The following is a 26,987-nucleotide window of genomic DNA, read 5'->3' as shown; positions in this document are numbered from 1 at the left end:
ATAACGTAGTGACGTCAATATCTATGTTTAGAATGGAGATATTAGAGATTGCGAACTATTTTTAACTTGAAACCATTTAATGTGAAAGATTGGGTCTGGTTTTGAATGCGTATTATTATTGGGATGTTAGTCTCGTAGTCTAAACTTTCTTATACCGTGGTTAGGGTCTGAAAACAACAAAATCTCCTACGATAAAACCCGTTTAACACTATTTATGGTTAACACGGTTTTTCAATAAAAAGGAACAATACCTGTCGCCAGGTGATAACGACACATTGACGAGATAAAACACGGGCTATCCTTGTTATGCATTATAAACCCATTCATATAACATAAAAATTAATCGTATTTGGGCATTTCAGTATCATTTTTGCTAACTATTTGATCTGAAATGTTACAGTATCAAGCTCAGCTCTTAATGATGCTTTGTGTGGAGGTCAGAAATTACTTATAAAATCAGCTGGTAAGGAAATATACTGCTTATCATAGTCTTAATACTTGACATTAGGTAGAGGCTTAGTAGTGTTGTCTTTGAAGAATAAGTGGAATGTGTAAGTTATGATACTTTTTTCTGATATGTATTTTTCACAATTTTAAGAGCAATATGTGTGCTTGCTACTTCATTGCAAGTTCTGGTTTACAGTCTATATCCCTGTGACTGCCCTTTAAGATGCAAGAGGATGAATCTCATAGTGACCCTCGCCAAGGTCTTCCAGACACAAATGAGGATCTATCTCAGAATGACCCTTGCCAAGGTCTACCAGACACAAACGCTACATGTATACCTCACAGTGCCTCGAGCGCTTCCTCCTACTTTGATGACAAGGTTCAAATTCCACAAACAGGAGAGGTATTTTAACTTTGTTGTTTTTTGGCAATAACAACAAAGCTGCAAAACCTGAAAAAAAATATTTGAGAAGCACTTTGGAAAATGGGGCATAATGCATATGCTTGATGTGTCCTCCCAGATTAGCCTGTGCAGATCACACAGGCTTATTGGTGATGAAACTTTCCGCTTTATTGAATTGTTTGTTCGAAGGAAGTCTCTTCGTAATGAAAATCCAGTCTGGTCAGAAAATGTTCCTGATAAGCCTGTGCAGACTCGGCAGGTTAATCAGGGACATTTAACTCAATGCATTAAACCCACTTTTACCGAAATATTGCTATTCGGAAACAATTATCACATGCATTGATGTTATTGATATCCTTCATCAGTCAACATTTGGATCCACTATCAAACCTTTAACCGTTTACCACTTAGATATGTATTTTGATGCATTTATAGTTCCTTAGAAAGTAAAATTTAATTAAAGACCTGGCTCACTAGATTCTAGTTTTAGAGGCTTCATTTCCAACCCTAAGATACTGATGAGCAGGAAACAGCATACAACCTGAACAGACTGTGAGTTACTGGCAGGCTGTTCTGGTTGTATGCTGTTTGTGCATGGTCATTTTCACTTTGCGTCTGAGTTGGAAAGGTTAAAGTGCGCTTCAATTAAACGGCAAACATTTTAATCATCAATAGTAATAAGTATGATGATACACTTATCAGGGTTCAGGATCAGTGGCGTTAACATATGTTTACTCACGGGCTGAACAGAATGTAAACACACCAATAAGAATTGTATTTTTGCAAATATCTCAAGTTATTGAAATACATTTGCAAAAATCTTTAGTGCATAAAATACAGTGTTTTTTTGCGGATTGTGCCGATATCTTAAGATTTAATAATAAATCCTGGAATACTTCTGAAATTGGCGCCAAAATTTCACGTTGTATGCAGCATAACAGTGTTCATGAATGCTATACATATAGAATATTTGGTCAAGAACACAGGCTTATTAATAAAAACTAATTCTGATGTATTTCAGGTCTTTTATGCACTAGTTGAAATTCTTAAGAAAAATTATTTGAAAAAAGCACCACTTACTGGTAAGTTTACCTCCATAAATGTTGAATTGTGAATCCCACAAAGTCATGTGATCCTGCACCCTGTTATCCAAACTGGGCAGTACAAAGAACAAAACTGATTGGAGAAAACAGTGCTTGCTGGCTTGGGGCGATTAATTGTTCACCTTCATGACCAACCTATTACTGTCGGCAAAACAGAACCAATTATATGTATGATGGCTGCATGTTGCAGGCGAGGTTCAGCCTACGCAAGTTATGGGCCTTCACTGGACCAGGCTTTCTGATGAGTATAGCCTATCTGGACCCTGGGAACATTGAGTCTGACCTGAGATCAGGGTCACTGGCACAGTTCAAGGTTTGCAGCTTTACTTCTCTGCAATTATTTGAGCAGTTCTCTAAGAAACTGGACTTTATGCAAGTGTGTTAAGTGTTGTCCTTGATTAGCCAGTGAACTGTTATTAACTCTTTTTCACAAATGTTAACACCATACATAATGCATGTATGTCAACTACCGTGCATAAAATTAAGTCCAAATCGAAATGATAACTTTTTTTCTTGATTTCTTTTCTTAAAGCAAGTATTTTCTGAAATATTTACTTCAAACATTGAAAAATATGTAAAAATCAGATTATGAATGGTACTGTTTAGTAGAACCAACTTTATACAGAGGAAAACCGCTGTTGCATTAATCCAGTCATAATGAAACTTACGATATAGCAAGCTTAAATGGGGCCTAGCTTAGGATTGTGCGTGTAAATTAAATGTGTACACATTCATTTTACTTAAATAAGGATTGTTTATAAAATAAATCCTTTTTTAGCTCCACTATTATATATAAAATATATATAGTGGAGCTATCCTACTCACCCCGGCGTCGGCGTCTGCGTTAGCGTTAGCGTGCAAATGTTAAAGTTTTCGTACTACCCCAAATATTTTCTTTGTCCCTTGACATATTGCTTTCATATTTTGCATACTTGTTTACCAACATGACCCCAACCTATAAACAAGAGCAGACAACTCTATCAAGCATTTTGTTATAATTATGGCCCCTTTACCACTTAGAATATGCAGCAAATGTTTAAGTTTTCGTGCTACCCCATTTATTTTCATTGTCCATTCATATTGCTTTCATATTTTGCATAATTGTTTACCAACATCACCCCAACCTATAAACAAGAGCAGACAAATTTTGACTATTATATATAAAATATATATAGTGGAGCTATCCTACTCACCCCGGCGTCGGCGTTAGCGTCTGCGTTAGCGTTAGCGTGCAAATGATAAAGTTTTCGTACTACCCCAAATATTTTCTTTGTCCCTTGACGTATTGCTTTCATATTTTGCATACTTGTTTACCAACATGACCCCAAACTATAAACAAGAGCAGACAACTCTATCAAGCATTTTGTCATAATTATGGCCCCTTTTCCACTTAGAATATGCAGCAAATGTTAAAGTTTTCGTACTACCCCATTTATTTTCATTGTCCCTTGACACATTGCTTTCATATTTTGCATACTTGTTTACCAACATCACCCCAACCTATAAACAAGAGCAGACAACTCTATCAAGCATTTTGTCATAATAATTGCCCCTTTTATACTTAGAATATGCATATTATTGATAAATCTATGTTAAAGTTTGCATACTACCCCAAATATTTCCTATATCCTTTGACATATTGCTTTTATATTTTGCATACTTGTTTACCAACATGACCCCAACGTATAAACAAGAGCAGACCACTGTATCAGGCATTTTTACATAATTATGGCCCCTTTTACACTTAGATAATTGAACATTTTGCTTAAATTGCAATAACTTCTTTATTTATGATCACATTTTATTATTACTTCGACAAAACAACACTTACCTGAATACCACAATGGATTCCACCCAAACAAAACCCCACGCCCCTACCAAGAATCATTTACCCCCCCCCCCCCCCACTTCCCCCCCTCAAATACTTTTTTTTAAACATGTAATAAATTACCTCACCCTACATTATACCCTCCTCTCACCCCCCACCCCCCCTACCCCCAACCTACCCCCCACCCAAAAAATTTTTTTTTTAAACATCTAATAAATTACCACACCCCACATTATACCCCCCTCTCACCCCCCCCCCCCCCCCCCTCCTCACCCCCACAAAAAAAAATCTCCTTTTTTTATTTTTGAAAGATCGTCTAATAAATGACCACACCCTACATTATACCCCCTCTCAACCCCCCCCCTCCCCAAAAAAAATTTTTTTTCCTTTTTTTATTTTTGAAAGATCGTCTAATAAATTATTAAATATGAACAATTTCCCCATGATGGATTACGTTATAATGTCAAGCGCTCGAATAGTCGAGCGCGCTGCAGTCCTCCGACAGCTCATGTTAAGAATTATTATGCATTAATGATTCATTTTTACAGAATTTGTTAAAGATGTTTAACTTATCTATGTTTTTGGCTATTACTACATATATTTTTCGCTATTGCTGTCGTCTTTATTAAGCCTTCACCACTTAAGTTAATATTGTTACTGCTGTTGTCCACCATTCCAGTTGCTATGGTTTCTGCTGTTGTTTTACCTCCAGTTGCTATGGTAAATGCCTACTTCATTTGCTTTGGTTACTGTTGTCCACAATTCCAGTTTCTATGGTTTATGCTGTTGTTCTCCGCTTCAGTTGCTATGGTAACTGCTGTTGTCCACAACTTCAGTTGCTATTGTTACTGATGTTTTCCACCATTCCAGTTCATATGGTTATTGCTGTTGTCTGCCTCTTCAAGGTCTATGGTTACTGCTGTAGTCCACCACTTCAGTTGCTATGGTATTTGATGTTGTCCACCACTTCGCTATGGTTACTGCTGTTTTCCACCATTCTATTTGCTATTGTATTAGACTTTTTCCACCATGTTGGCCACCACTTCAGTTGTTATGGTTACGGCTGTTTTCCACCATTCCAGTTGCTATGGTTACTGCTGTTGGCGACCTTTCTTGGCCTACTCATGCAGCGTCTGTCTGCACGTCTGGGGGTGGTGACAGGCCTATCCCTAGCGGAGGTTTGCTGTCGTCTCTACCGGAAGATACCTAGAATCCTCCTGTGGATTATGGTGGAGATTGCAATCATTGGTAATACATGGTATGCTTTGTATCCCTGGGCAATACAAGAGTTTAAAAAAAATCATATTAACCTTGCTCTGGGAAAATGGGGCTTATTGCATGTGTGTAAAGTCTAATCACGGACGCAACCTCCACTTTTTAACTCACGTGAGCACAACGTGCTCATGGTGAGCTTTAATGATCGCCTTTTGTCCGTCGTGCGTTGTCCGTTGTCTGTCATGGGGCGTCAACATTTGCCTTGTTTACTCTCTAGAGGCCACATTTATTGTTCAATTTTCATGAAATTTAATCTGAAGATTGGTCTCAATGATATCTTGGATGAGTTCAAAATGGTTATGTTTGCTTGAAAAACATGGCTGCCAAGGGGCAGGGCATTTTTCTTTATATGGCTATATATGGCTATAGGAAAATCTTGTTAACACTCTAGAGGCCACATTTATTGTCTGATCCTCATGAAACTTTGTCAGAAGATTCATCCCAATAATATCTTGGAAGAGTTCGAAAATGATGCCAGTTGGGTGAAAAACATTGCCCCTAGGGGGCGGGGCATTTTTCCTTATTTGGCTATAGTAAAACCTTGTTAACACTGTAGAGGCCACATTTATTTTTGGATTTTCATGAAACTTGCTCAGAAGATTTGTCCCAATAATATCTTGGATGAGTTCAAAAATGGTTACCTTTGCTTGAAAAACATTGCTGCCAAGGGGCGGGGCATTTTTCCTTATATGGCTATAAATGGCTATTATAGTAAAATCTTGTTTACACTCTAGAGGCCGCATTTATTGTCCAATCTTCATGAAACTTGGTCAGAAGATTCATCCCAATAATATCTTGGACGAGTTCGAAAATGATGCCGGTTGGTTGAAAAACATGGCCGCCAGGGGACGGAGCATTTTTCCTGATATGGCTATAGTAAAACCTTGTTAACACTCCAGAGGCCACGTTCATTGTCTAATCTTCATGAAACTTGGTCAGAAGATTTGTCTTATTGATATTTTGGATGAGTTCGAAAATGGTTATGTTTGCTTGAAAAACATTGCTGCCAAGGGGCGGGGCATTTTTCCTTATATGGCTATAGTAAAATCTTGTTAACACTCTACATTTAAAGTCCGATCTTCATGAAACTCGGTCAGAAGATTCATCCCAATAATATCTTGGACAAGTTCAAAAATGATGCAGGTTGGTTGAAAAACATGGCCACCACGGGGGCGGGACATTTTTCCGTTTATGGCTATACTAAAACCTTGTTAACACTCTAGAGGTCACATTTATTTTCCAATCATCTTGAAACTTGGTCAGAAGATTTGTCCCCATGATATCTTGAATGAGTTCGAAAATGGTTTTGGTTGCTTTAAAAGCATGGCCACCAAGGGCGGGGCATTTTTCCTTATATGGCTACATTTGTATATATGGCTATAGTAAAACCTTGTTAACACTGTAGATGCCACATTTATTGTTCAATCTTCATAAAATATGGTCAGAAGATTGGTCTCAATGATATCTTGGATGAGTTTGAAAATAATTATGTTTGCTTGAAAAACATGGGTTCCATGAGGCGGGGCATTTTTCCTTATATGGCTATAGTAAAATCATGTAAACACTCTAGAGGCCACATTTACTGTCAGATCTTCATGAAACTTGGTCTGAAGATTCATCACGATAATATCTTGGCAAGTTCAAAAATGATGCCGGTTGGTTGAAAAACATGGCTGCCAGGGGGCGGGGCATTTTTCCTTATATGGCTATAGTAAAACCTTGTTAACACTCTAAAGGCCACATTTATTTTCCGCTCTATATGAAACTTGGTCAGAAGATTTGTCCCAATAATATCTTGTTATTTCAGGTGAGCAGCTTTGGGCCTTTCAGGCCCTCTTGTTTTTTCTCTTATGAAAGTCTCATTTTAGCGAAAATCTAGTTTAGGCAGAAAGTGTCATCCCTTATTAGCCTGTACAGACTGCACAGGCTAACCTTGGACAACACTTTATGCACATGCATTTAGCCCTGTTTTTCCAGAATAAGGCTTATATTGTATAAGCATAATCCATGCATGAGTTTACCAAGTAAAGGAATTGTCATAGTTGATTTTCTTATGACATTCGTATTATTCCTGAACATGAAGTTGAAGAAGAGGAATTTAAATCACTGTCATTTTGTTTGTCTGTCTGTCTGCATAAAAATCCTGTAATTTTATTGAGAAAGGCACATTTCTCAAGTGATTAAATTGAAACTTAAAATCTGTTATCACCATGAAGTGTAGATGTGGAAAAACGTCATGCCCAGTGTTTAATAAATTACAATCCTGAGTTGATTACCTTTTAACAAAGTTGACCAATCAGTGTAAGGGTATTAGTCGTGTTTGTGACAAGGTTTCTCTTGGTGTTTCAATCAAGTTTAGCTGAGGCTCTTAACCCTTTTCCACTTAGATACATGTATGTATTTTTACACATTAGTAGTCTCACAGACAGTTACATTAAATTAAAGACCTTTCTTACTAGATTCAAGTGTAAAAGGCTTCATTTACAACCCTTAGATACTGATGAGCAGCAAACAGCATTAAACCTGAACAGACTGCAAGTTACTTGCAGGTTGTTCTGGTTTTATGCTGTTTGCACATGGCCATTTTCACTTTGCTTCTGAATGGGAAAGGGTTAAGTCTGAATATGCCCTGTCATTATTGATTGATTTTACTGAACAATAAAAACAAATGACTATATTAATGTAATAGAACAAATTTGTAATATATATGAACTGTGCTCTGTGAAAAGGGGGGTTTAATGCATGTGCGGCTGTTCATAAAGTCAAGTCCACACAGGCTAATCAGGGATTACACTTTCCTCTCTTAAGGTATTTAAAAAAAAAAAGATTCTTCTTGACAAAAATCCAGTTTAGGCAGACTGTACAGGCAAATCTGGGACGACACTTTACGCATATGCATTAAACCCCCTTTTCACAGAGCAGTGCTCATATGTATATTTACATGTTGATGACATTGTCAGTTGTTAGATCAATATGAAATACTTAACCTCTCTTATTTGTTGTTGTATACTATATATACTACTATTAACTTGTAAACTATAATGATGTTTACATTGCAATATAATTGTATGCTAATTTTCGTCCATTCTGTAGGGTCTGACATGCAAGAAGTCATTGGAACTGCTATTGCTTTCTACTTGCTGTCAAATGGCAAGTAAGAGCAAGTTGCATTTATCATTTATATGATATTCATACTTGATTTATGAATAAGGGAGAAAATAGTATGTAAATGAGATTTACACTTTAAAAAACAGGGCTTAATGCACATGTGTTATGTGTTGTTCTGATTAGCTGTGCAGTCTACAAAGGATAATCACTTTCTGCATTTATGGATTTTTTTGTAGATAGGAGTTCTTTTCTAAACAAGTATTGAGTCTAGGAGGAAATGTAATCCCTGATGGTGTGTACTTACTGCACAGGTTTATCTGGGACATCACCTGATAGTGTGTACTTACTGCACAGGCTTATCTGGGACATCACTGATAGTGTGTACTAACTGCACAGGCTTATCTGGGACATCACTTAACAGACATTAGTGTGTACTTACTGCACAGGCTTATCTGGGACATCACTCAACAGACATTAGTGTGTACTTACTGCACAGGCTTATCTGGGACATCACTTAACAGACATTAGTGTGTACTTACTGCATATGCGTATCTGGGACATCACTTAACAGACATGCATTAAGTCTGGTTTTACAAGAACGAGGTTTAAATATAAGATAAAGATGAAGACTGCAATGCCGGGCTTACAATCAGTTCAGTGCAAGTCTTGCCAAATGCTCAAATGTTTAAAGCTCAGCATGATGAGCATCTTTACCCAATACTCACTTTAAGTATCATTTATTCTATTATGCTAACCTTGTAAATCATGTAAACAGTATGAAGATGAAATGAAAGGCTAGTAATAACCTTTTTTCTATATAGCACACCATTTTTTGGTCGTTACATTTGAAAAACATGGAATTTGAAAATAGCTATAATATTTATACCTGAATTGCCCCAATTTTTTAGACATTTGCATAAACATGCGGCATAAAAACTTAAAGTGTTAGTTTTAAGCTTATTTTTTATGATCATTTTTGCTGAAGTGATAGGACACACAATTCTGTTTAAACAATAAATGTTAAATTGTTGGAAAATTCTCTTATGTGCTGTCACTTCCCGTTGTCAAACCCAGATTGTAATTGAGTCGAGATCTTGGAAAACTGGGCTTAATGGATGTGTGTCAAGTGTCATTCCAGATTAGCGTGTGCATTCCGCTAAGGTTGATCATATAAACACTTTTTTACATCGACTAGATTTTCCTTAACTTCCTTTCAACAAAAAAACTATAAAAAGCTTAGTGGCGTCCCTGATTAGCTTGCACAGACTAATCTGGGACAACACTACGCACATGCATTAAGCCTGTTTTCCCAGAGCAGGGCTCAAGTGTGGGTTGTTGTTGAAGGATTCCCCTGTGGGGAGGTGTGCTCATCACTATAGCCGACACCTTCACCTTCCTGCTGCTGGACAAGTATGGGCTGAGGAAGCTGGAAGCCTTCTTTGGCTTCCTTATACTCATTATGGCCTTCACCTTTGGATACGAGGTGAGAATTGGTAATGCACTTATGAACCTTGCTTGAGAAAACTGGGTTTAAGGCAAGTGAGTTAAGTTTCTTCCCAAATAAGCCTCTGCAGTCTGCACAGGCTAATTAGGGATTACAATTTCTGCTTTAATGGAATCTTTCATTCAATGGAATTCTTTTCAAAACAAAAATTCAGTCTAGGCAGAAAAAGTCGTACCTTATTAGCCTGTGCAGACTGTACTGGCTAATCATGGAGCCTGTGCAGACTGTACTGGCTAATCATGGACATTTTATGCAAATGCTTTAAGCCCTATTTTCTCAGAGCACAGCTCAGATGTGTGAAGTGATATAAGAATATTTTTTATTATGCCCCCCGGTACGGTGGCATATAGCAGTTGAACTGTCCGTCAGTCAGTATGTGTGTATGTAAGTATGTCAGTATATGTGTGTGTGTGTATGTCAGTCTGTCCGTCCGTCCGAAAAAAAACTTTAATATTGGCCATAACTTTTTCACTATTGAAGAGAGCAACTTTATATTTGGCATGCATGTGTATCTCATGGAGCTGAACATTTTGAGTGGTGAAAGGTGAAGGTGAAGGTCATCCTTCAAGGTCAAATGTCAAATATATGGCGTCTGTCCATCTGAAAACTTTAACATTGGCCATAACTTTTTATATATTGAACATAGCAACTTGATATTTGGCATGCATGTGTATCTCATGAAGCTGCACATTTTGTGTTGTGGAAGTTCAAGGTCAAGGTCATCTTTCAAGGTCAAAGGTAAAAAAAAAGCATTCAAAGCGGCGTTCTCATGAAGCTGCACATTTTGAGTGGTGGAAGGTCAAGGTCATCCTTCAAGGTCAAGGTCATCCTTCAAGGTCAAAGGTCAAAAAATAAATAAAATTCAAAGCGACGTTCTCATGAAGCTTCACATTTTGAGTGGTGGAAGTTCAAGGTCAAGGTCATCCTTCAAGGTCAAGGTCATCCTTCAAGGTCAAAGGTAAAAAAAAAATAATTTCAAAGCGGTGTTATCATGAAGCTGCACATTTTGAGTGGTGGAAGTTCAATGTCAAGGTCATCCTTCAAGGTCAAAGGTAAAAAAAAATAATTCAAAGCGGCGTTCTCATGAAGCTGCACATTTTGAGTGGTGGAAGTTCAAGGTCAAGGTCATCCTTCAAGGTCAAAGGTCAAAAAAAAAAATCAAAGCGGCGCAATAGGGGGCATTGTGTTTCTGACAAACACATCTCTATTGTGAATTAAGGCTCTAAGATAGTGAGTTTTAATACATAAAGTGTTCAAATGAAGCGATAAATCAGTGTTCTATGCTAGTTTAAGTTACGACATTTTGCTTTCATGTTTGGATATGAAGTGAGAAGTGTTGATCAACACATGTGAAGGTAATTTCATGTTAGTACTTAATGCATGCTATGGCCAAGAAAATGATATCTTATTTAAAGTTGTCAAACTCGAGGTATAAGCATAAGTTAATGGTTCTGTAAGTGAGTCTTGAAATGCATTTTGCAATACAAAGTAATTTGAGAAATACATTTTGGGAAGGTGTTTTTAACAATTCTTTAACTCGCAGTCTGTTCATGTTTTATGCTGTTTGCTGCTTATCTGTATCTTAGGGTTGGAAATGAAGTCTTTAAAACTTGAATCTAGTATGAAAGGTATTTAATTAAATTTAACTTTCTATGGGACTACAAATGTGTAATAATACAGATCTTAGTGGTAAAGGGTTAACTTTTGTTCTGATTGGCAATGAAATCCTTTATACACCCATCGCCCCACTAGCTTTGTTCCTAGGAAGACAGTTGTCGCCTACTGGTATAAGTATGTGCACTTAGTCCTGGTATACCGGATATCCCAAGAAAAGTTTAAGTAGGTTAACTGTCAACCCTGAAAAAAGTGAAAATCCATCAAAATAAACAATTAAAAAAATAATGATAATTATTGTTGGTCATATTTCAAGTACCTTGGTATAACTAGAACAGTCACTTGATAATTTCTTATATTTATATATGTTCTGGTTATTTGTATGGTCATGTCGTTCATAGCTTCTTCTTTGGAAAGGTTTAATGCATATGCATTAAGTGTCGTCCCAGAATAGCCTGTGCAGTCAACACAGGCTTAAGCCTTATCACAGATGACACTTTTTGTCTTAACTGGATTTTTGTCAAGAAGAGTCTGCCTTTTCACGACTGCACAGGCTATTAATTCTGGGACAACACTTTACTCACATGCCTTAAACCCCCTTTTCTCAGAGAACAACTCGTAGCTTCCTCTGTGTTTTGTTTTTCAGTATGTAGTTGTGGCCCCTAACCAGGGTGAACTGTTAAAGGGCATGTTTGTCCCTTACTGTGCCCACTGTGGGTCCAGTCAGCTGCTGCAGGCAGTGGGGGTTATAGGGGCCATCATCATGCCACACAACATGTACCTGCACTCAGCGCTTGTGAAGGTTTGTGTATGAGCTAACTAGGGAAGTCATCAGAAAATGTTGTTAATTTTTGGAGTGATCAGCTCAAGTTTTAAATTTCATCTTTCAAATACGACCATAAAGTGTAAATGTGTTAAACAGTCTTTCTTCTCCCGGGATCTACTCATTTACCCTTCAACTGAACTGATGAAAGGGTGGTATTTTCTGTATCTGTATCTGTTTATTTGTGATATAGGCCTCAGGCCCCTGACACATATACATATATTTTACAATTCAGCCAAGACAATGGTGTGTGCACAAATGGTTTGCATAGAATATAAACATATTGTTGAGTGGTGAACAATGCTTAACAATAGCATGCTACAACATTATATTATATTTGGACTAGGCATAAGCGTAATATTATATTATGATAATTAATATTGTTTTACACTAAAGGGCATAACCTTTTGGACTAATTAACAAAGTAACATTTCATTTCAAAGGTAATGTACACCGTTTTAAAACATGAAAATCGTGATTCATTGAACGATTTCTCAGTATCAGATCATAACATGCCTTAAAACGAGTGTACTTCATGCCCCCAAATTAACACAAACAGTTTTATAGTAAAACTTTAGTTTAACCCTTTCCTACTCAGAAGCAAAGTCAAATGGCTATGTGCAAACAACATAAAACCAGAACAGCCTGCTAGTAGCTCCCAGTCTGTTCAGGTTTTATGCTGTTTGCTGCTCATCAGTATCTAAGAGTTGGAGATGAAGCCTTTAAAACTTGAATTTAGTAAAAAAAGGTTTATATTAAATTTAACTTTCTAAGGGACAACACATGCGGAAAAAAAATATGTATCTAAGTGGTAAAGGGTTAATTTAATATGTACAAATGACAAACTTATTACTCATGTTTAATACTATGATAAGAGCCTCCTTTTGGAAAAGTGGTTTAAGTACATGTGGATACAGTGTTGTCCCAGATTAACCTGTGCAGTCCACGCAGGCTTATCTGGGACATGTGGATACAGTGTTATCCCAGATTAACCTGTGCAGTCCACGCAGGCTTATCTGGGACACAACTTAATGCACATGAAGCCTATTTATCCAGAGTGAGAATTGTATTTATTTACAGACCCGTAAAGTCAACAGGAGTGACCAGCGAGAAGTGAGAGAAGCCAACTTCTATTTCTTCATTGAGGCTACCATTGCTCTTTTTGTTTCCTTCCTAATCAACGTGTTTGTAGTGTCTGTGTTCGCAGAAGGCTTATATGGCAAAACATCAGCTCAAATAGTAAGCTTTTTATAATTAGTGCCATTGCTCGTGTAAGTGAGGGAACTAAAGGTTTAACCACTGGCTGTTTGTGTGTTTATCTGTCTGGCTGACACGGTCTTGCAACAACTTAAAAAGTACTTAAGTACTGATAGATAAAACATTGTATGTGTTAAGAGGGGAATAATTATGAATATTTTCATTATTTAACTCTTTTCTCTCTGATCCTATTTCTTCTCCAGCAACATTAATTGTGTAGGGGACTGCTGTTTTGTCTACAAATCCTCTTTATGTAAGCATGATTTTTTTTTTTATTTGTTGTTCAAACCATTGACATATTTGTAAAGTGTGTTAGTGAAATCAGAAGATTCTTTCTAAGGCTAATTAAACAAAAAAAAAAAATTTAAAAAGTTTTCTAAAAGCTTAATTCATTTTAGTATGTTTTGTTTTCTGGGATGTTGTTATGGTTTTCATAATGATTAATGACTTTGATTTCTTAAATATTTGTCATAAGTGAGTAAGCACCCTATCAACTGCAAATATGTTGTTTTTCTAGGTTGTTTAAATATATGTAATACATCAATCTAAGTATACAAACACTATATTCAGTTTTGTTAATTGAAAGCGAGTCGCTCTTTGGAAAAACGGGGTTTAATGCATATGCATAAAGTAAAAAAATGATCCCAGATTAGCCTGTGCAGTATGTTCAACAGGGACAGCAATATCCGACTAAACTGGATTTTTGTTAAAAATAGACTTCCTTTAAACGAAAAAATACCATACAAGCGGAAAGTGTAGTCCCTGATTATCCTTGAAGACTGCACCGGCTAATCTGGGACAACACTTATGCAAATGTATTAAGCCCGGTTTTCCCAGAGCAAGGGTCTTGTTGTATGTAACCAATTTCTTTCACGTCCTTTATTTAGCATGAAAGCTGTGTGGCAAGTGGCAATCCTCATGCTGATGTATTCAATGTAAGTGCCTTATATTTGTTTGCTGTTTAAACCATCTCATTCCTTTGTACAAATAATTGGTCATATGTGTTTTCCTTTCTGTTCATAAAACACAGGTTCAACTGCATCAACTATTCAAGTTTCATGTTTATTTATGGTAATATTGACAAAACACTTCTATTTAGTACATACAAGAAAAAAATAGATTTAAAATGCAATAGTTTAATACAAATACAAAGACAATAATGACAACAAAAGTATACTCAATTGTTAAATAATTGTGCTGAATAGTGTACACTTAATTCATATCATTTTGAACAAGACCAGCAATTAATATTTTATTGTTTCCAAGGTAACTAACAATGAGGTGGAGGTGGACATATTTCGAGGGGTATGTATACAACTTACATGGTTCACACTCTGGAAAAATCAGGAAGTCTGCACAGCCTAATGAGGGACAACACTTTCGGCCCTGACTGGATTTTCATTTCGAAGAGATTTCCTTTAAATGAAATTTTCCATACAAGCGGTTTGTGTCATTCCTGATTAGCTTGTGCATACTGCATTAAATCCAGTTTTTGTATGTCCCCCACTACTATAGTGGGGGACATATTGTTGTCCCCTACCGGTTTCACCGGAGGGGACTTATGGTTTGCGCTCCATCTGTCTGTCTGTCTGTCCGTCACACTTTTCTGGATCCAGCGATAACTTTAAAAGTTCTTCATATTTTTTCATGAAACTTGAAACATAGATAGATGGCAATAAGGACATAATGCACGTCATTTCATTTTGTTCCTGCATCAAAACTGCTAGTTGCTATGGCAACAACAACAATGCTGACAATAGTGGAGTTTCTGACAATGGAGCCGGTAGGGGACATATAGTGCTTGGCAATAGTCTTGTTTTTGCTCTGTCTGTTGGTTTGTTTGTGTGTTTGTTGCCCCAACTTTAACATTTGCAATAACTTTTGCAATATTGAAGATAGCAACTGGATATTTGGCATGCATGTGTATCTCAATGAGCTGCACATTTTGAGTGGTGAAAGGTCAAGGTCATCCTTCAAGGTCAAAGGTCAAATATATAGCTTCAAAGCGGGCAAAAGGGGACATAGTGTTTTTGACAAACACATATCTTGTTAAGATCAAGGCTCTAAGTTTATTTCTGTAAATATGGCACACATAAACTTGTTTTGTCCGTTATAAGCAGAGTTTTAATGAACAAAAAGCCGGATGATTCTGTGTAAAAGTTTCATTAAAATCACATGACTGTATGTACACCTCAGATATATTTATCGTTAAGCAAGTTCACCTTGTACAATGCTATCTTGGCCGACTGGGAGATTTGTTACAATAATATACTATAAAAATGAGGTATTAAAATATGTATTTTTTGTTTCATCATTCTTTCTCAAAGTCGACGGGGAAACATTTGCAATTTTGCAATAGTCATAGTTTGTCTTATTAAAACTCAAACTTAATTTACCAGTATATGTGTTTTAAACATAAAATAAAAATCTTTGAATGCAATTTTATTGCAGGGTGTCTTTCTTGGTTGTGAATTCGGGCTGGCCGCAATGTACATTTGGGCAGTTGGGATTTTTGCTGCAGGCCAGAGTTCCACCATGACTGGAACATACACTGGTCAGTTCGTGATGGAGGTAATTAAGAGGCTTCAGATGCTTACAACCGGGCTTAATGCATTTGTTGTCCCAGATTAATCCCAGATAAGCCTGTGCAGACTTGGGGCTGGGAAAATACTTTTCACCTAAACTGGATTTTGTTTAGAAGAGACTTTGTTTCAATGAAAAATTCCATAAAAGTGGAAAGTCTCGTCCCTGATAAGCTGATTGTGGACTGCACTGCACTGCTTATTCCTGTTTACAATTTATTCACATGCATTAAGTCTGGTTTTCCCTGAGCAATGGTTATTTTGTATACTTAAATATAAAAAACAAGTTTTGCATGTGGAAATATATTCAATTTGATTAACACCTTTTTTTACGCTAAGCAGTGAAATAAGGAAATATCTTGTGTGAATAACAGTAATTCAGTTTTTACCATAGTGATTTTGATATATATCGCACATAACAATTTTGAAATAGTTACTGTTTGCCTCGCTTTAAGGGATTTTTGGACCTGAAATGGAAGCGCTGGCAGAGGGTTCTGATGACACGCTCCATTGCAATCCTACCCACAATCCTCCTGGCCGCATTTAAAGGGGTCCTAGACCTCACATACATGAATGATCTACTCAACGTTGTGATGAGTCTGCAGCTGCCCTTTGCCCTGCTCCCTGTCCTCACGTTCACCAGCTCACCATCTGTCATGGGAGTGTTTGTCAATGGAATGTAAGTCTGTATGTTAGAACCATCTGTCATGCGAGCGTTTGTCAATAGAATGTAAGTCTGTTTTTATTGTATAGGGTCTGGTAAGCAGTGGTTGGTAGTTGTCTCCATTTATCTTATTTTTTCCATTTTCAGTAAAAGTACTCGGCAAATCTGTGTGATATCTCGTCAGAAAATGTCCCAGTGCTCTTGAAATAATGCGCCTCTATTGTTGCATTATATAAGCCTCATTCTTGGAATACTGAGCTTAATGCATGTGTGTAAAGTGTTGTCCCAGATTAGCCTGTGCTGTATGTGCGGGTTAATTTGGGACCACACTCACTGCTGTACTGGATTTTTTTGTGAAAATAAATTATTGGCTTAACAAAAACTCAATCAAGTCAGAAATATAATTTACACAAATGCCTTAAACCCCATCTCCCAGAAGGAGACTTATGTGTACCTTGTGTTTAATTATGAAGACAAGAACAATGCTCATATATTTCCAGTGTAATGAAGGTGATAGCGAGCCTCCTGACGGTGGTGGTGATAGGCATCAACATGTTCTTCGTGGCTGTGTTTATGCAGCAGCTGCCCAACCACTGGGCCGTGTATCTGGGGGTTGCTCTGGGCGTCGCCCTGTATCTCACATTTGTAATATACTTGGTAAGCTATAATGGTCTCATGTTCGCTGGATGATGTACCTTGTTTTAGCTGGGGGCGTCACCTTTTATCACAACTGTGTTATCTATCTGGTAAGCTATAATGGTTTTTAAGTGTTTTTTGGTCAAATCTCGGCCCCATTACCAATCTCAAAAAGTAAATATATATAAATTAAAGAATAAATAAAAATAAAAAATAAAATAAATTGCAAAGTTTAGTTTATTTCCCTATTCAGATCTATATTTTGAACCTAAACAAATATAATATTGAAAACTCTTTTATTCTCAAGTATTTGTTAGTAAAAAATCAACCCAAATATATCCCAATATTAGACAAAACGATGTGACCAATCCGAAGGGCCCTGGACCCGTTCCTAAAGTGGTGTACAACCGCTGTGTTTACAGATGCCATAACCACAAGGTTCCCTTAACCACTTAGATACGTATTTTACCCTTTACCACTTAGATACGTATTTTGACCCATTTGTTGTCCCTCAGAAAGTTACATTTAATTAAAGACCTTTCTTACTAGATTCAAATTTTTAAGGGTTCATTTCCAACCCATAGGTACGGATGAGCAGCAAACAGCATAAAACCTGAACAGACTGCGAGTTACCCGCAGGCTGTTCTGGTTTTATCCTGTTTGCATAAAGCCATTTCCAATTTGCTTCAAAGTAGTTATTCTTTGCGGCAATAGCCTCTATTATAATTTTTAACATGCAAAAATAAATAAAAACTCTTTAAAATTGGTCTTTTCTCTAACTAAATGTGGTAATTATTACTTGTACAGCTCTAATGCCATGCATTCATAACATGTGTGTATGCTATGTTTGAACAAAGTGCACATTTAAGTATATACCAGTATTCCATAAATACCAATAATTATCTCAAGATCATCCCAATTTTTAGCTCGGCTGTTTTCAGAGAAAATCCGAGGTATTGTAATAGCCAGCTCGTCCACCGTCAGCATTGTGCTCAAACCTTTATATTGGCTCTAAAATCAAAGTGCTTCCACCTACAACTTTGAAACTTCATATGTAGCTGCACCTTGATGAGTTCTACATGCCACACCCATTTTTGGTTCACTAGGGCTCATTGGGTCATTGTCGACCTGAAATGGCTTGAAGTCACCCTGGGGTGACTAGAAGCCGATTCTTGTCACCCTAGGGTGACTTCAAGCCGATTCATGTCACCCTGGGATGATTTCAAGCCGACCGGGTGACTAGAATCGGCTTGAAGTCACCCCAGGGTGACATGAATCGGCTTCTAGCTTTGCGATGCTGTTGTATGTATTTCTTTCAAATAAAGTAGTTTTTAAAATATTTGCATTTAATCTGTCGCCCCTTTAAATATTATGGTGCAAGGCTGGGACTAAAATCCAAGATTGGTGGTTAGATTCTCGTCAGGGCCAAATAACTTAATATAAACTATTTCGGTGGCTATTCACTCCTACTTCTGATTTAAGTATGGACATTGTCAGTTACTGCCATGTGTATGTGCAGTTATGACTGGTGAACCAGCTTACCCTGGAAAAGTGATAACACACAGCTGTAACTGAAATAGTGTTGAAAACTGTTAAATATTTTGAAGAAAAGGATCTTTTAGAAAAAAAATATTGACGTGGTAATTTATTTTAATTTTTATCGATAGATTTAATTTTTAGCGATAGACATTAAATTAAACTGACTCAATCTAATAAAGGCTGTAATGTTAAGAAATTGACTGCATTTTGCTGTAAGGTAGATCATTAAAATTTTAGTAATGACTTAAGAACTATTTTAGTGACTTGTCAAGACATGTCAGCCTCTTCTGTCTTATATAATGAATACTTCTTATTCTTGATATAAGGAAAATTTGGGCGGTACCAACACAATTTCACTTATTATAAGCTATACTTATTATTTATTGATTCATTTTTAGCTCATCTATTTTTTGAAAAAAAATTATGAGCTATTGTCATCACCTTGGCGTTGGCGTCGGCGTCCGGTTAAGTTTTGCGTTTAGGTCCACTTTTCTCAGAAAGTATCAATGCTATTGCATTCAAACTTGGTACACTTACTTATTATCATGAGGGGACTGGGCAGGCAAAGTTAGATAACTCTGGCGTGCATTTTGACTGAATTATGTGCCCTTTTTATACTTAGAAAATTGAAAATTTTGGTTAAGTTTTGCGTTTAGGTCCACTTTTTTCAGAAAGTATCAATGCTATTGCATTCAAACTTGGTACACTTACTAACTATCATGAGGGAACTGTGCAGGCAAAGTTAGATAACTCTGGCGTGCATTTTGACAGAATTATGTGCCCTTTTTATACTTAGAAAATTGAAAATTTTTGTTCAGTTTTGTGTTTAGGTCCATTTTATTCCTTAAGTATCAATGCTATTGCTTTCATACTTGCAACACTTACTAACTTTCATAAGGGGACTGTGCAGGCAAAGTAATGTAACTCTGACTGGCATTTTGACAGAATTATGTGCCCTTTTTATACTTAGAAAATTGAAAATTTGGTTAAGTTTTGTGTTTAGGTCCACTTTATTCCTACAGTATCAAGGCTATTGCTTTCAAACTTCAAATACTTTTATGCTATCATGAGGTTACTGTACCTGGCAAGTTGAATTTTACCTTGACCTTTGAATGACCTTGACTCTCAAGGTCAAATTATTAAATTTTGCTAAAATTGCCATATCTTCTTTATTTATGATTAGATTTGATTGATACTTTGACAAAACTACTCTTACCTGACATTCCACAATAGACTCCACCCAAACCATCCCCCGTGCCCCCCCCCCCTCCCCACCCCGAATCCCTCCCCCTATTTTTTTTTTTTTTAAGATCATCTCACAAATGACCACCACACCCTCACACTATACCCCCCCACCCCCCAATTTTTTTTTTTAACGGTTAAAAAACACAACTATTTATTTTTAGTATTTTATGTTTGAAATACCGTCCAACCATCGCACCCAAGAACCCCCCCCCCCCCACCCCCACCCGAATCCCCCCCCCCTAAATTTTTTTTTTTTTTTTTTTGTAAGATCATCTCACAAATTACCACCACACCCTCACACTATACCCCCCCCCCCACCTCACCCCCCAATTTTTTTTTTGAAACGGTTAAAAAACACAAATATTTATTTTTATTATTTTATGTTTAAAATACCATCCAACCATCGCACCCAAGAATCCCCCCCCCCCTTCCCCCCCCCGATTTTTGTTTGTTTTTTTTTCATTTTTTTTCGCTTTTTTGGAAGATAATGTAATAAATGTCCACACCCCCACACTATACACCCCCTTCACTCCACCCCTCCCTCCTTTGTGATTGAAAAAGAGAGTCTGTTCACCTTTAAAAAGAAAATAGATGAGCGGTCTGCACCCGCAAGGCGGTGCTCTTGTATTTGATAGGCTGCATAAATCACTTTGTCTGGAAATAACTATCTGTACTAAACATTTGTTTTGATAACAATCAATATATTTACATTTTCTCCATAACAAAATTTGTTCGCCCATAACAGTACACACAAGCTTTCTGCAAAAGATCTGTGTGTTTGCTTCATGTATTAGTGCTCGCTGGTTTATGAAATGCGTAGTATGTTGGATTTAGTGTATTTTAAGTTTCAAATACCGGTAATCATTTCAGGCATGGATTTGTTTAGTGGCCATGGGTTGCCAATTCTTACAGAAGTTACCTGTGAGTATTTCTTTTTGTTTCTAATAACAATTTAGACAGGATAGGGTTTACCAGTGATCTCTTATGAGTTATCTAAGTTCGGATTTTAGCCTGGCTCTGGGAAAACAGGGCTAAATGCATGTGTGTAAAGTGTCATCCCAGATAAGCCTGTCCATTCTGCACAGGCTTATCAGAAACGAGACTTTCCGCTTTGATGGATTTTTTTTTGTTGAAAGGAAGTCCCTCCTTAGTGAAAATCCAGTTAATGCCTAAAATGTCGTCCCTGTTTGGCTTGTGCTACATTTAACACGTATGCATTTAATCCAGTTTTCCCAGAGTGAGGGTCATTTGTACTTTGTGTGGAATGTTGAAGCTGGTTTGCCTGTATTATAATATATGAACAAGTGATGTTATCGTACAATTATATGACTTGATAAGGACTTGCTACAGAAATATTAGCTTGCCATTCATACAACGAGATTTTATTGTAACCTGGGTAGATTTTGCTTTGTTTTGTTGAAAATGTATCAACTATGTTCAGGAAAGTGAGGTGAACAGAATCTAATATTCCTTGTTCAATTGTAAGTTTTCAAGTCTAGTCTTTCAAACTGCTATTTTTGATAAAGGAAGTATCAACAGTATGGTGTTCAAGATTACTTGGTAGTTGAAGATACATACAAATCTGTAGTTTCCACTGAATCATGTTTATAGTCTGTCAAGTCCTTCAACAGAAATATAAGTTTACTCATCAATAGCAATGTTATTAATGTTTCATTGTTTAAAGCATGAACAATGTTATATTGTTTCACTGTCAGGCCCCTTATTTGTTAATGTTGTCTTCTTATGTATGTGAAAAAGATTGCTGTGGTAAACAGATATGGTGTACTCAGGATCGATCAGTCCAAGGGTCAAGCCTCACGCTGGGAGCATTATCAACAATGTCCATATAGACAACATGTACTGTTTCTATGCAAGACTGGGGCTAAAAAATGTTGGTAGAAGCCTCAGACCATCAATGCAACTGAACTGAATTTATAAGGTTTAAAATGGAACTGAAATGGAGCAGTGAAGCATAACCCCCACCTTTACTCCACATGTAGTATTATGCAGCAAGTTGAAGAGTTTGGACTGTGGGGCATGGACCATTTTGAACCCCAGTTTAAGTTTGTAGAGAGCCATTTTACATACCAAGAATCAATACTTTGGGCCTTTTGGTTCCAGTGGGAAACCTTTTAAATTTATTTTGTAATACAAGTCTAATTTGTATCCCTGGATGGGGTCAGGTATGTCCCCAGGGTCTTGATTTGATTAAACTAAGTCAGGGGCCAATATGAAATGTTACATACCAAATATAACAAGTCTGTATGCTGTAGATTCAGAGATGTATTGTTTTGCTTATATAGTCTATAGTTACAATAATAATGATTCTAAGATGAATAAGGGGCATAGCATTTGTACTTTTAATGGAGGACAAGCCACTTGATCAACTTCGTATCATAAAGAAAATCGCTTGCACGTTTCACTGTTGTAAGTTGAAAATGTTTGGAAAATACCTGCTGACAAACAGACAAACTCACTGATAGTCAGAGAAACAGGCTGATGTCTATGGTGAATCTAGTATATCCCACTTTATTTCATAATAGGACGTTCAATTCTTTGATGTGCCTTTGATTGTGTTTTGCAGTGTACCAGATGTATGACTACTGCAGTGCCGTACAGTTTCCAGTGCAGCGAAGATAACCTCTCAAATGAAAACATCACTGATCTCCCCTTGGAACAAAATGACAACTATGGTGCCATCATGGAATAAATTATTTAACATTAGACTAAGGTGGCATCAGGTAATAATGTTATGTATGACTATGATGTCATCATGTTATCATAAGAGAATGGTGGCATTGTAAAACAATGCAACGTCAAACTATGGTGTCATCATGTAATAAATAAATTTTACATTAGATTATGCTGGAATCAGAAAATAATATTATTTCATGGTGACATAGTGAAAAATGAAAAATGTACCCTCAGACTATGGTTCTATCATGAAATAATGTAAGATCACCCTATGGTGCCATCCTTAAATAATTTAACGGCAAGACTTTGGTGCAATATTTAATGATGTAACATAAAACTAAGGTGCCATTTTTAAATACTGTATAATCAAACTATGATTACAAAATACAATTTATGTAGCATAAAACTATGGTGCCATGGTGTAATAATGCTACAACAAAAAATGACGGCCATCGTGAAATAATGTTACATCAAACTATGGTGCATTTGCAGACCAAATCGACTATTCACTTTTCTTACCTCTAAATTACTGTCTGGTGACCACATAACACAGTTGGAAATAACTTTTGGCATTCGAGGCATACAACAAGTGACCCCATAACTCAGGTGACTGCTAAGTCAGGTTGGATTTTTAAGTCAAAATGTTCTTTGTAATTTGTAAGTGTATGCTGATGTCTTAAATGTCATCGTGGATCAAGTTGTACTGACAGCAAACTACAAAGAGCTTGAAATCATATTCTGATTGTTCATGTTATAGTAGCATACATACACCTACATGTAGCCTGTATGAGCTAAACAATTAATTATATTGAAGAGTTCATTGTTTATTGTATGCTGGATTTTACTTAACATAATATTTTAATATTCATATGCTGTTAATTGTTTTGTTCGCTTATTGAATCACTTTGTGATATTATGCATTCAGTTAACACGGACATGTAGTAAGACATGTTTGAGTCGCAACATTTTTAAAAAACAGCAGTTGATCTTAATGATGATTTCATCATAACTGCATGTCAATACAAACATCTCATAATTTTGGTTTTATTGATTTTAATTAATTCATACATTTTTAACGATTTTATTTTTTACAGTTGTCTTTCATGTCTTTTGCTTATGTACATTCAGGTGCTGGCAATTCTATGCAATTTATGTAATGTATATGCTTTTTTCATTGCATGTATTAAATTGTTTATACTTTATGTATGACTTTACATGTTTTTTTTTCAGTAATGCCTTTGTTTGTTTTGGCATGAGGTCTTTCAGTTCAAATGTACTTGTTTTCAGTATGTTTTGAAAATCTGAAATTAATTGTGATCAAAATGTTACACTTATTTAACTGACATTGACTTATAAATTGGTTTATACTCAGCGTTGCAGCCTTGTTTTAAACCATCTTGTTTATTAGTTTTGGGTATAGAGTAACAGCAGGCAGTGTCAAAAAGGTTGTTTCATGTGAGTAACTTAAGTTTGTATTGACAATATTTGCTTAAATTTTTAAAAAAGCAAACTTTGACGGAGATCTAACATTGGATGATATTTTGGGCGTATCAAAGCAAGGTCATTGTAACTAAAAATATGAAAACAATTTCATCGAGATAACTTGTTCGATAGAGATTTGATCAAGGTCACTGTTTCTTAATAAAAAAACGAAAGTTTTTCGCTTAATAACTCTAGTTTGGATAGCGGTACAGAGGTATAGAAATTGTGTGTGTAGCCTACATGCAGACCTAGCTTTGGATTGCATAATCACTTTCAATGAATTAACCCTTTGCATGCTGGGAAATTTGTCGTCTGAAAAAATGTCGTCTGCTGAATTTCTAAAATTTAGCATTTTCGTTGATTTTTTCAAAGAATGCTATCAGAATAGCAAACAGTTTTGATCCTCATCTGGATCCAAACTGTTTGCAAAGGCCTTCAAAATTCGGTTCCAGCACTGGAAGAATTAAGAACTTTAAGGGGCCTTTTCACAGATTTTGGCATGTATTGAAGTTTGTCATTAAATGCTTTATATTGATAAATGCAAACATTGGATCTAAAAAGCTTCAGTAAACAACAAGAATAAAATTAAAGAAAGAAAAGAGAAGTAACCCTCAACTGGGCTCGAACCATTGACCCCTGGAGTAAAAGTCTATCGCTTAGACCACTCGGCCATCCGTTCTCATACAATGAGTAATGTATTTTATACTTTATATAAGCAATCCACATAGTATCCCAAACTCTTACGACAACAGAACTATTCAAATTATTAAATCATTTTGCGTTGCAACGCTTCATAATTTTCAGGTTATTAAATCGTCAAAAGATGCATATAATGGATATTTTAGAGCATGGTTAAGGTTCAGTATTACTGTTTCCTCACAAATATAACTACATTGTACTATGAAAATGTGCGATTTTGAAACATTTTTTAAAATGTTGTCTATATACCAAAACGTGAAAAGGTCCCTTTAAAACATTGAAAATCTAGTTTTGTGGCGTTGCAATTATGTTCCTTGTTAATAATTTGCTTGAATGTAACATTCCGTTTGTTGCCTTGTACATGTGTATTTTAGCCAATCCTTTGTTACATTCCGAAAATATGTTTTCATATTAAAATCAACAAACTTGGAATGCTCTGAAGGACTTAAGCTACAATGTCTCTGTTGATCATAAGGGGATATAAATTGATGGGTGCTGTATTGTTAGCTAGGAAACACATCTTTAACATAACAAGTTTAAACTTAGTTTTTGACATTTAACTCACCACAACAGTCCGAGATAAATAATATAAAATACTTTGAATAGAACATTTTTATTTAAGTATATTTATAATTTTTTGATTAATGATTTTGAAGTAATTTCACTGGATAAATTGATAGTAACTCAGTTACTGATGTGCATAGCTTTTAATCGGTTATTCTGTCCATCAAAGTCAGCACAAATGTCAGTATAATGAACAATTGTTCACAGAACTGGCATCATATTTAGTTTTGGTCCTCTAGTTGTTATGTGCAGAGGGCTTCAAATTAAAATAAAGTGCAATATACTCAAGCCATTATTGTTGCTTATACATATAATCATAAATTTCCCTCGTAATATATACATAGGTTTCATAACTTTCACTTTTCTTACAACCACCTTCAGTTGTTTTCATTATTGTGTGCTACTGTTTAATATGGTATATTTGAAATATTTATACTAAATGTTTGCTTATGCATATGATACATGTATGTTTGAAGCAGATATAACTTTTTTTGTTTTATAAATTACTCAGAATCTCATTCTCATTTCTCAGTTATAATAATCTGGCATATCTTGTTTAAGTTCTCTAGTTGTAAGGTGCAGATGCCTTCTAAAAATCAAGTCAATACTTTGTTGGTTATACATGTTTTATCCTGTTTTATCTCACTATGGTAACAAACTTCTTAACTGTCACCTTTCTTAAATTCTTATTCCGTTATTTTCAGTATTGTGTGCTACTATTTAACATGAAATGATATATTTAAAATATATTTATACGACAATTTGTATTGGAGTCCATTTTTTATGTTTGAAGTGGATGTATATTTTTATATCACGTTTCGTTTGTTGGCTTTTATAAATTTTTCAGAATATCATTTTATCAGGTTAAAGGTTTTGAAATAAATTTGTGAAAACAATGTGGTGTTTTTCTTCCTGATTCAAACAGCCAAAAGCAGGGACATATGTACTTCATTAATTTATTAAAAGTATGTAGATATGCACTGAAACAATATGAAGACTGTCTCATGAAATCATTCTACAGTTTTTTTATTTCGCATAGAACTTTGTATTGAAGCCAGGCTCATTCACCTCATATTATGAGACACAATAATGATTGATCTAAAATGGCTTATATCTTTAGTTTGATATATTCGCTTCTCAAAAGTTCAAACACCAGTATGTTCAATAAATATTTATTTGGGATGACATTTGGCATTTTAGTGTCAGTATTCACGTTTTCATGTAATATAATTGAATTTTTCGCAGCACTTTTTAATATACTTTGAATGTTCTGCCCAAGAAAAAATTGTTAAACCACCAAATTATCAACATTTTCAGGTATTTAGTATCCATCAAATAATGAATTTGAAAAGAAACTTGACAGCCGCATGACCCGTTTTAAATAAGACAAACAGTTTTACAATCCACACTTTTGATTAAATACAGAAGCGCTTTAGAGAAATACGTGTATTAACACAGTTGTAAGATTCTCCTGTTATAACTAAATATGTGATCATACTTCGTCACTCTCATCTTGTTTT

General features: G+C 35.9%; 1 protein-coding gene and 1 long non-coding RNA gene across 3 annotated transcripts in view; both read left to right on the top strand.

Annotated features, from left to right (window-relative positions):
* The window catches only part of LOC127855370 (uncharacterized), a 474,985-nt gene that overhangs the window by 432,170 nt on the left and 15,828 nt on the right, over positions 1–26,987 (top strand). The gene's annotated exons all lie outside the window — the stretch shown is intronic.
* On the top strand, positions 273–26,363 carry LOC127855367 (natural resistance-associated macrophage protein 2-like). 2 transcript variants are annotated; one of them, XM_052390873.1, is made up of 15 exons: positions 273–463; positions 644–850; positions 2,144–2,266; positions 4,864–5,029; positions 8,150–8,210; positions 9,509–9,647; positions 11,929–12,084; positions 13,186–13,344; positions 14,250–14,297; positions 14,629–14,667; positions 15,814–15,933; positions 16,400–16,623; positions 17,109–17,265; positions 20,899–20,949; positions 22,613–26,363. In XM_052390873.1, exons 2-15 carry the CDS (start codon positions 671–673, stop codon positions 22,736–22,738), a joined length of 1,749 nt encoding a protein of 582 aa, XP_052246833.1. In that variant the 5' UTR covers positions 273–463; positions 644–670; the 3' UTR covers positions 22,739–26,363. The 2 variants fall into 2 exon arrangements, with proteins under 2 accessions (XP_052246833.1, XP_052246832.1); XM_052390872.1 differs by lacking the exon at positions 273–463 and having other exon boundaries at positions 477–850.

Source organism: Dreissena polymorpha, chromosome 13 (assembly GCF_020536995.1).
Source record: "Dreissena polymorpha isolate Duluth1 chromosome 13, UMN_Dpol_1.0, whole genome shotgun sequence".
In the NCBI taxonomy this organism is placed as follows: domain Eukaryota; kingdom Metazoa; phylum Mollusca; class Bivalvia; order Myida; family Dreissenidae; genus Dreissena; species Dreissena polymorpha.
This window is presented reverse-complemented; position numbering and strand designations above follow the sequence as displayed.

Bases quoted from the DNA above. Each gene is read 5' to 3' on its own strand.
- LOC127855367 (XM_052390873.1), top strand. From the start codon at position 671: ATGCAAGAGGATGAATCTCATAGTGACCCTCGCCAAGGTCTTCCAGAC. The intron at 14,668-15,813 runs GTATGTATACAA...ATTTTATTGCAG, and splicing joins AGGTGGACATATTTCGAGGG to GGTGTCTTTCTTGGTTGTGA. The intron at 16,624-17,108 runs GTAAGTCTGTAT...ATATATTTCCAG, and splicing joins GGAGTGTTTGTCAATGGAAT to TGTAATGAAGGTGATAGCGA.